General features: G+C 29.4%; 1 protein-coding gene across 2 annotated transcripts; it reads right to left on the reverse strand.

Moving 5' to 3' along the window:
- Window positions 1–8,413: 8,413 nt before the first annotated feature.
- On the reverse strand, window positions 8,414–11,290 carry LOC135924580 (acetylcholinesterase-like). 2 transcript variants are annotated; one of them, XM_065459654.1, is made up of 3 exons: window positions 9,612–11,290; window positions 9,112–9,299; window positions 8,414–8,591 (listed from the first exon to the last, which is right to left on the reverse strand). In XM_065459654.1, the coding sequence occupies exons 1-3, from the start codon at window positions 10,820–10,822 to the stop codon at window positions 8,470–8,472; spliced, it is 1,521 nt and encodes a 506-aa protein (XP_065315726.1). In that variant the 5' UTR covers window positions 10,823–11,290; the 3' UTR covers window positions 8,414–8,469. The 2 variants fall into 2 exon arrangements, with proteins under 2 accessions (XP_065315726.1, XP_065315725.1); XM_065459653.1 differs by lacking the exon at window positions 8,414–8,591 and adding an exon at window positions 8,945–9,068 and having other exon boundaries at window positions 9,612–10,955.
- Window positions 11,291–11,436: the final 146 nt, after the last annotated feature.

The following is an 11,436-nucleotide window of genomic DNA, read 5'->3' on the forward strand; positions in this document are numbered from 1 at the left end:
TGTCAAATTAAAATTTCATGAAGATGTACCATTTAAAGGTGGCAAATGTCATAATCGCTATTTTATAACTTTTTAAAAATTTTTTGACGTAAATGGGCTAAAATAAGTATTACTAACATGTTAAAATAAAATTTCAGTGAAAATGTCATCTAGATAAGTGACAATTGTCATAATCGTTATTTTTCAAGTTTTTTTGATACAAAAGGGTAAAAATATAGATTGTAAAAATGTCAAATTAAAATTTCATGAAGATGTACCATATAAAAGTGACAATCGTCATAATCGTTATTTTTAAAAGTTTTTAATTATTTTAGAAGCAAATGGGCTAAAATATAAATTGCTAACATGTTAAAATAATATTTCAGTGAAGATGCACCCTAGATAAGTTAAGTGACAATAGCCATAATCGTTATTTTTAAAGTTTTTGAATTGTTTGATACAATTAGGCAAAAATATAAATTGTTAACATGTTAAAATAAAATTTCAGTCGAAACAAAAAAACAAATCAATATTTTCATTCTCATAATCGTTGTTCCTTTTATCCTGCTTAAAATTTTATAAAAATATGCAAAGTGATTATTAAAGATAGTTGTACCTATGTTAAATTCTAAACTTTTAAGATATGGATTCACAATCTTATTCCTTTAATTAATAAATTTTAATCCTACATTATAAAAATGTATAATCTTGCATTCACAGTTAGCAAATATTTTTGTATACTCGTGGCAAAATAGTGCTGAGTCTGAATTCATGGTAGGATTTTTATAGAAAGAACTTATATGAATATTATTTAGTAATATGATACAATCAACATCCTATAAATTTAATGTTAAGATTTTATTATGGTTAAAATGGATTACAATCTATATTTTAACCCATTTACATCAAAGAACTTTAAAAATAACGATTATAAAAATTGTAACTTTTCAATGGTATATCTTCATGAAATTTTATTTAGCATGTTTACAATCTATATTTTTACCTATTTGTAACAAAAAAATTCAAAAAAACCTTATTAACAACGACTATGACAATTGTAACTTATCTATGGTACATCTTCATTGAAATTTTATTTTAACAAGTTTACAATCTATATTTTTACCAATTTGCATCAAAAAATTTCAAAAAACTTTAAAAATAAGGATTATGACAATTGTCACTTATCTAGGGTACATCTTCCTGAAGTTTTATTAATACATGTTAACAATACTTATTTTAACCGATTTACGTCAAAAAAATTTAAAAAACTTTAAAAAATACGATTATGATAATTGTCACTTTTATATGGTGCATCTTAATTAAAATTTTAATTTAACATGTTAAAAATACATATTTTACCGTAAAAAAAATCTAATATATTTAAAAATACCGATTATGATAATTGTCATTTTTCTAAGGAACATCTACAATAACGAATATAAAAATTGTAAATAAAAATATTATTTAGAAAACCCACCTCTTTTAATATACTTAAAAAATAGATAATTTTACAAAAATGATAAAAAAATCTATAAAATATCTCACCTAAAGGATTGTTTATTTATAATAAAATTCACAAAAGAATTCCTCAAAAAAGATTTATAATTTTTATCAAAATATGTTTAAAAATCTTTTTGAACTTCAAAAAATATTTTTTGCTTATAAATTTTGGGCGTGTGAAAATCACTAATAAATTGTAACATAATATTATAGTAGCATATCCTAGAAATCCATTTTTCATTTCATTTCATTTCATTTCATAATATAATAAATAAAAAATATATATCATATAATATGTTTATTTGTTGATAAATTAAATATTAACATTAAATATAAATAAAATAAATTATTTTAATAAAAATAAAAAAATAATAATAGGCTGCGTTATATTTCGCGAAATAGTTATAATTTTCGCGATTATTGATTCGCGATAAAAATTTCGCTCTAATGTATTCGCTTTAAAGGTTTCGGGATAAGAGTTTCGCTATAAAAAATTCGCGATATTTATTTCGCTATATTGTTTTCGCGGAAAAGTATTCGCTAATGTGGATTCGCGATAAAAGTTTCGCTATAAAATTCATACGCGATAAACCACATTCGTTATAAAAGTTTGGCGAAAAAGTGTTTCGCGATAAAAGTTTCGCTGAATTGACATGGAACCGTTATAAATAGATTATGTATTAAAAACATTATTAGAAATGTCTTGTATTATTTTAATTATTTATATGCTAGTTTATTTTGTAAGTAAGATAAATGACAAAATATGAAATTCAGAATAATTGTTGCAAGTTAGCAAATCTTAAAAATGTATATTATGTTAATATAAAACCCTGCCGAAGGCACGCAAATTGGGAGGGAGGGGGGTATAGGGGGTGAAGCCTCCCATAAATATTTTTTTTAGTTGAGCCCCCTGAGATTGTAAAGGCTAGCGACGCCCCTGAATTTATTTCAATGTTTAATGCTTTATTATTTTATCCTCCTTAGTAGAACAATATAAAGGAATAAAATTATTAATAAAATTAGAAAAAATTGACCAAAATTGGCATCATGCCAGAAGAAAAATATAGGAACTAAATATTTTAGAGCTAATATTTAGTTCATGACTGGTACTAATTTATTCTCAATCAATTTTGCGAACAACAAAAAAAACCGAGTTAGAAACAAAATAAAAACTTTGAAGTCACGCTTTAGGAGTGAAATGAGTCAAGCTTTAGGAAACACTAATTTTGAAACTTATACCAAACCATTAAGTAGTGCTTAATTAGTATATTTTGTTTGGTAGATGATATGAGGGCAAAAAATGATTGATAAAATAAAAAATAATTTGCTAAATTAAGGATCATGCCAGAACTGATAATATAAAAGTTAAAATAAAATAACATCAGGTTTGTTTTAATATATGGCTATAGTTTCCTTACTAATTAATTCTTCAATCATTTTTGCCAACCATAAATAGATAACCGAATTATATGGCAAATGAAAACTATGATAACGTGTCTTAAGCGTGAAATCAGTCAAACTCCTGGAAGCATTAACTCTGAATCCTATGCCAATAATTAGTATAGTATATTTTAGTGCCTCAACTCGTTTTCTAGATAGCTTAAATAAAAATACATTATTGACAAAATAAGAAAAATTTTCCAAGATCTGCATCATGCTTGGAAAATTATAGAAGCATGATAGCTTAAATAAAAATACATTATTGACAAAATAAGAAAAATTTTCCAAGATCTGCATCATGCTTGGAAAATTATAGAAGCATAGAATATCTGGGTGTGCCAATATATAAAACCTGACTAGTACTTACTAATTCACCAATCAGTTTTTCTAGTCGATACACATAAACCTGTTATAAGCGAGTTAAAAACTATAACGGCAGCTTTAGGCTGAGACTTAAATATAGATTTAAAATTTTAATGTAAAAATCATAACTCTAAAATTATTTTACTCAATAAATTGTTGTACCAATATCATAATATTTAAATTATATACATATGATTTTGATTTCCTTTATATTTGTTGCTAATTTTGATTTTCTTTTTTTCTAAGATTAGGGTTTTTCTGCTCTAAGTATCGGCTCAGGTCACCAAAGGTCAACATGATCCTGGCTGGCACATCTAAATCCCCATTTTACTCTTTTGTCTTGTGCATATTATATTAAAAATGTTTTAGTGTTTTATATATCTATTTTTTAAAATTTCTCAGGAGATCAATTTTCCAAAAATATTTCTTGTATTTTTAACAGTGGAGACCACAATGTAATGATGCATATAAAGAATTATTCTAAATTATATCATTTTTAATGCTACACGAAAGAATATAGCATTGAAGAATTCCGTTATCGAAAAAAATGCATTTTTAAAATAGTGGAAATAGAACACTATAATACTTTGCAGACAATTTTGCAATCTCTGTTTCTCCACCATTGGTGATTCATCACTGTTTTTGATTCGCCATCATTTGCGATTAATTAGAAATTTCTAATTGTTCCCTATAACAACATAAAAGTTCTTATCAAGTTTGTTTATGGTATAAACAAGGGCAATATCTCTTTTAACCATGTTCCTGTATCATTTTTGGATTACAATATAGACCAGAAAAATCGTAAATGTAGTTTCTATAAATTTTTATTTGTTTGACCAATTTTGTGGAGACGAATCCCAATGAATAAGCGACATTTTATCAACTGAATTTTTAAACTATTTAAATATCAGCATTACCACAACACTTTTGCTCAACGTCAGAGTAATTATTTTAATTCGAAATTTAGATTCTGATCTTATTGAATATTATCATTTAAGCCAAATATCATCGAAGCTGAATTTATTCCGTAGCTTTCTCGGCACTATTTTTTATTTCTAGAATAGGTTTAATTCCAACTAGCCAGATTCCCATTAGGCCTATTTTTGTTATAAACGTTAGTAAAGGTCAGGCATAATTATCCAACAAACTTGGCGTCTATTCACCTCAACTGGCTTTTCAACGCAGCTATATGTAGCTATGTCTCAATTTTGTTCTCAACAATTCTAAAGATTGATTATTAGAAAATAAAACAAGAAATGCAAACAACGTAGTATATCGTAAGATTATATCCGATTATTCCTAACTTATATGGGTAAATGGAATCCTGGAAAACCCCGAAAAAACCCCGAAAATAAACCCCGGAAAATAAACCCCGAAAATAAACCCCAGGAAAAAACCCCGGAAAATAAACCCCCAGGAAAAACCCCGGAAAATAAACCCCCAGGAAAATAAACCCCCAGGAAAAAAAACTCCCGGTAAATAAACCCCAGGAAAAAAAACCCCCAGAATTTTTTTTCATTTTTATAGAATTTAATTAAGACCTAATAATATAGGCATATTTTTATTTGGCCTACTCTTCATAAAAAAATGCTTAAATAAGAAAAACTGATGTTTAAATTGGTACTGGGAAAAAATGCCTCAGTAAAATAACTATGTATTGTAAAAAAAATTTGCTAAAGTAAAAATACAATCTTTAAATATGATATTAAATAGACTAAATTTGACAAAATAAGAAATGTTTATTTTATTGGTAAATCATGATTATGTATATACAAATTTTATAATTTATAATAATAATTATATGGGTTGACATCGAATATTGAAGGAAATCGCTCTTATAAAATCTGGAAGGCTTCGCACCCCATCACGGTATTCTTCGCAAAGTTTCTTTAGCCGAATCTGGTTGTTAGAACTCTGCGATTTTGTTTTCGATGTCCAACTACCTATGCGCCATCTTTCAAGTTTGGTTTCATCGGCAGCCACCTCGCATTTCATTTTTTTAATGAGTACCCAGATTGATGGGTGTTTATTCCCAACCAGATTAGAAAAACGATGATTCCAACCTTCGCATTGATTATTTGTTCGTTCTTCATCTGAGAGAGTGCTCTGATTCACGTTCCAGGTTTCTGGAGGAAATCGAGGCTCAATTCGACGTGTTTGGGATTGAGAATTGCTTCTTATGACCTCCCTTGATACTCCATTGACATAATTTTTATCGAAATAATCAAGAATATCCTTACCATTGCTCGGAGTAACCGATCTCAGGAATGTCATTGCATTGCCCATATCACATAACGGAAATGCTAAGCCGTCCATCATGCCACAAAAAAAACTTAGTTTCATCGGTCCTGTATATACCACTCTGTCCTATTAAATATTAGATTCAAGGAATCATCTGTTGCGAACATTATTATGCGTTCTTCAGCTTGTGGGCCATTATCAAATAATAAAAATCGTTTTGAGTTCTGGGAGCCACAATTTGCCCAATCACCTATAATATTTAAATTTTTATGAAAATATAATTATATTTAAACTAATACCTTCAATAACTAGGTCTTCCAAATTCTCAAGATTTGAAGGGTGTTGCATTGCTTTGTGATTCCTTAGAGTTCTTTTTATAGAATCTTCTGATAACATATGCGACTGAACTCTTTGGTCTAATTTTACAATTTCCTCTGCATAAATTTGAAGAGGTTTTGCCAAAGAGTCTGCACATCGCTTCTTTATGTTAGCAATGGATTTCATTGCTACTAGTCCATCAATATTTGATGGATGATTATGAGCTGTATCAAGAACCGGGTCTTGATTATCGAGTGTTGAAAAAAGTATTGCTCGGCATTTAAAAGAAGAATATGAATAAAATATTTTTGTAAATTAAAATTTTTTTTTTGTCTTTATATACGGCATAAAGATTCAAATTATTATTGTTTAATTTTATAAATAAATACCAATTATAGCGTTTTTAATTGATAAACAATTTTTATTCTTTTGATTAAAAATACATTTTAAAACTTTTTTCCGGGGGCTTTATTTCCTAGGGGTTTTTTTCCGCGGGTTTTATTTCCTGGGGGTTTTTTTCCGGGGGTTTTATTTCCTGGGGGTTTATTTTCCGGGGGTTTTTTTTCCTGGGGGTTTATTTTCCGGGGATTTTTTTTCCGGGGGTTTTATTTCCTGGGGGTTTTTTTTTCCTGGGGGTTTATTTTCCGGGGGTTTTTTTTCCTGGGGGTTTATTTTCCGGGGATTTTTTTCCGGGGGTTTTTTTTCCAGGGGTTTTTTTTCCTATTACCGGGTAAATGATTGAACTGCCATTAACCCTGAAACTAAGATCCTGTGAAAGGCGATAGATGGCAATATATTTTTATTAGGACTTTATATCCCATTTATTTTTAAGGACACTGCCTTTATTAAAGCTTAGCAATAGGTCATATATAATATGAATAATATTTTATTAAATTTTCCAATCTCCAGCACCTATATTATACTCAACATTTTTTTAATTTTTTAAACTGTCTCCACCATTTGGGATTCCATCTCTTATTCCCTGACCAAAGGCTAGGTTAGATAGCCCTAGTAGATAGAATTTGACAAAAGATAATCTTAAAAATATTTTAGTTACATACAAATATGGCTCAATAATATTTTTTAGGGAAAAATATAATAATTAATAAATACTGTTTATTTGTTATTTTAATATTTATATGTGCAATAATAACAAAATATATGTTAGATGTTTGTACATGGGTTTTAGTAGCATTGTCTAAATACTCAAAGATCAATCTAGCAGCGATCCAGGTTGGGTTTAGGTCGTAAAAATAGACCCAGATCCGAGCACGAATCAAAAATATATACTGTGACCTCAAAATCCAATGACCCAGAATTCTAAGCTTTAAGAATTCGGTAGTATTACTAAGAAGTCGAGTTTTTGTTCATAAAGTCTGCTCGTCGTGGTCAATTTTTTCGACTCGTACTCGAGTACTTATTTCCCTTCGTGCTCAGCCAGGGTCAATTTTTAGACTCATGCTCGAGGTCGAATTAATTTTTCCGATCCCTACTCGGGCATGGAGTAGCCTTTATGGATAATTTTGACAAAGTTACCTAGTAAAAGAGAGTTCTTTATCACTGGGTAGATGTTAAACTCAAGCAAATCATGTCCGGCAAATTTGAATAAAAAAATTTATATACATGACATTAAAAAAATTGAGATTATGATTATTTTTTTAATATTTATAAAAAGTAATAATATAATGTTATATATAATAAAAATAAATATATCGTTGGGCCGATTCATGCCGCCTTTGATGATGGTGGCTGAAATGTGATTTGGCGGCCGCTGATTCGTTAAACCTCGTACTGCCTGCTGATAGTTTCATCGGCGAGTAGGTTTATATGTAATTAATGGATTGATATTTTTTATGATTCCATCTAATTATGTAGCATTAAAATAAAATATTGATTTTGAATAAGCTTATTCATATGTTTATAACGCAGTTTTATGATAAATTCAGAAATAGGCGTAGCATAGTGTCATTCGGAAATTTTTCTAATGTAAATATCATTTTTTTTAAGCTGATAAAAATTCCCCTCTACACGCCCATCACCCTCTCCTCAAAAAATGTATATTATAAACAAAATTTAAAAGAAAAATAAGTAAAAGTTAATTATACCAAAATTTCCAGGAGAAGAATTTTTAATTTAAAAAAAAGTGGAAGTACAAAATTATTTAAGTAATTATATAACACAGCGTTTGCAATAACTGAACTTAAAAACCTTTAATAAAATTTATGAGGGAACTCCACCTAATAGTGTTTTATTTCCCCCTTTAGCAAACACCTGGTAACGCCTATGTTATCGGAATGAATTTACCTGTAACTTTGTAAAAATAAATTTTTAAAAAATATTATTTAAAATTTTATAATATGGTTCTAAATACTTCATCGATATTTTTATTTGAATAAATTACTCATGTATCAAAGAATTAAAATTAAGTTTAAACATCAAAATTATAAACTATGTTCATTAATACATGTATACCCTTTATCTTAATGAATTATAAATTTTATTTCACTTAAATTAATGAGTATATATATTTTGTTAAAAAAATTATGATGATATATAATTTAAAATCGATTTATTTTTCAGACAAATGGATTATTTAAGTATAGTTATTCCCAATTTTTCTTCAGCTTTTCAAGTTATATAAAAAATTTGATGTATAAATATTAAACACAAGATGATCAAAATTGGAGACTTTTGCAATAAGGATGTGCTATTAGGAGATTTGACAAGACACGGTTGTTTTTTCAAGTTTTCTAAATAAATGTTTAAAATATTCTAATTAACTTTTTAAACTAATAATAACAACAAAGTGACTTGCACAGAGATGCCCATTTATGGGATAAGCTTGAGTTTATAAAAAAATATATTAATTTCTGGGCCTTTTTAAAAAAATAATTAGTTCTAATAATGCACACAAATTGAGCGTTTGCATTTTACCGTACTTTTTTTTAATAAAAAGTGTCCCTTGTTTAAAGGGTTTTTAAATTTTATTTTATAAAAAAATGAAGTTTGTTATTGGGAGGGACAAAAAAATGCTAGCCTTAAGTTATAAAAAAAAATATTTAAAGAAGCAAACCAGTTAGTTTTTTAAAATGGTTTCTAGCACCAAAGGGTAATTTGACCAATTTGCACAATACCATTTGAAATGCATTATTTACGTATGCAAAGCTTGGTTTGAAACGCTCAATTTGCGAGCACTATATAGCCTGCGTCTGCTGATCTTTAATAAACTATTTATAAATTCATCTCAAATATTATGTAAAAGTTAAATACCTATTTCTTGGTTAAATTGAGGTAAGTATAGTTTTTGAAATGCGCAACTTTTCATGCTTGGTCCATTATGCACATGATTGGTCGTTATACTCATATTCATGGTTAACTTTAAAAAGTTTTTCTGATATGCGGTGTATAATGGCCATTTTATATCGACGAAGCCATCATCGGGTGATATGTTGGGATTACTATTTGTTTTAAAACATTCCATATCTCCATTTAGAAATGTAACAGTATGATAAAATTAGTTTTTTAAATTAGATAGATCTAGCCAAAGTAAATTCAACCCGATTAGACTCGAATAATAAAATTCTAATAATGTATTTGATTATTCAAGTTAAGGTAACTTTTTATGATTAAATTCTCTAAATGAGTAGGGCAGTTTTTTACTAGATCTAGCTTCTTTCTTTCGTTTGATAAAAAATATGAATGTATTTAATTTAAAAAAGCAACTATATATTATGACAATAGTTTAAACATATTATATCAGATTTATTTACCCAGTGGCAGCAAAGTTAGTCCAATATCTCATCATTCTTCTGCTCAAATCTCTTTCTTCCTCCAAAAAGTCCCCATCTTTCTTAAAGGGTTCTCCGAAGACATAGGAAATTTCATCACCATGCATAACACCCATCCAAATCGGCCATGGATTTTGGCTAGACCTATGAGCAAATTGATACATGTAAACGGGAGATCCTTCAAAAGCGTAAATACTGGCAAACTCATTGACATTACACGTAAACCAGAAATCTCCAGCCATTCGATCGATAGCCTGAAGAGCATCCGTGTGGTTCAAATTTTCCCAGTCATTGTAATGAAAATACACTGCATCTTGTGCTATAGGATTGAGATGCCAGTATATGTCCTTAGCTGCAGTTGAGATGTCGGCTGTTGTCAGATAGCTTACATCTTTTCTAAGAGGTTGGAACATTTTATCTAGGTAATAAATGCTGAAGGATGTGCCCTCGTTTAAGTTGGTACCCAATAGTATGGGAGTTCTTTTAAATAGTCCTGCATCTAGCAAGCGTCGAGGATGAGAGACCAGGAATTTTCCATCTACCACTGGTACGAAAGAAAACTGCATTACTTTGTTGGTTACGAACTCTCTTTCAAGTATAATTGAATGGTTAAAGTTCCTCAGGCAATCCAATATGGCAAATATCTTATCCCGTGTTTTATAAGGGCATTTCATGGAATCGGCTAGAAGTAGACCTCTGTGAATAGCTTCTTGAGGGTTAACCAATGCCCATGGGGAAGTCGCTGACGCGCTTTGCAGAACAGCATAATTAAAATAATCCTTACTTAGAGGTGATAAAAGATGAAAAGCTACACTTGATGCCCCCGCTGATTCCCCCATCAATGTTATTTTATTGGGATCGCCACCAAAGTTTTTGGAATTTGCTTTCATCCACTTCATAGCTAGTAATTGATCCCAAAGTCCCTGATTACCGGGAGCTTCCTTGTTGCCTAGATAAAGGTACCCCAAGGAACCCAATCTGTAGTTCATTGACATGACAATAACTCTCATTTTTGAAGCCATAATACTACCATCGTACAATGGCAGAGTTATGGTACCGCTGTAATAACCACCACCGTATATCCATACTATTATTGGCAACAAGTTATTGCGATAATTTAAATTTTGATCATGAGGTACCCATAGGTTTAAGTACAAACAGTCTTCACTTAAATAAGTGTTGGCGTTCCACATAACAGATCCTGTAAAGTTCCCGAAAACTGTATCAAGTGTTTGGACGCAAGAATTTGGCAATTTAGTAGCATTGTATATATGGCTCCAGGGCTTCACTGGTAGGGGTGCTTTAAATCGTAAGATACCGACCGGGGGTTGAGCGAAAGGTATGCCTAAGTAGGTATCGACTGATAAATCCTCACGATCCGTAAGATGCGAAGGGTAAGATCGAATGCCTCTTATTTTACCAGTTGTAGTATCCGTTATTACGAATGGATTTCTATCTTTGATGTAGTATGTTTTGACCCTTTTAGTCCTTCGCGGAAATTTATAGTGTTTGTGATTATATTTTTTAGGGTATGTATTTTTAAAATGATCTAATTTAAATATATTATCAATTAACGTTGAATAAACCTTTTTATTAATATTATTGAAATCTGAATTTTTATTGGTATGTTTTAAACGACCTTTTATATTTTTATTTATATATCCATTTATTGAAACATTATCTTTTGCTAAAAGCCAATAATCGGATATTAACAAATCATCTGACTTGAATTTTCTAGAGGTCAAATCATAAATATTGGGAGACCTACTTGTAGCACAGTGCATAATATTGTAAAAGATGCAAAAAA

Source organism: Gordionus sp. m RMFG-2023, chromosome 2 (assembly GCF_954871325.1).
Source record: "Gordionus sp. m RMFG-2023 chromosome 2, tfGorSpeb1-WG-v2, whole genome shotgun sequence".
Lineage (NCBI taxonomy): Eukaryota > Metazoa > Nematomorpha > Gordioida > Chordodea > Parachordodidae > Gordionus > Gordionus sp. m RMFG-2023.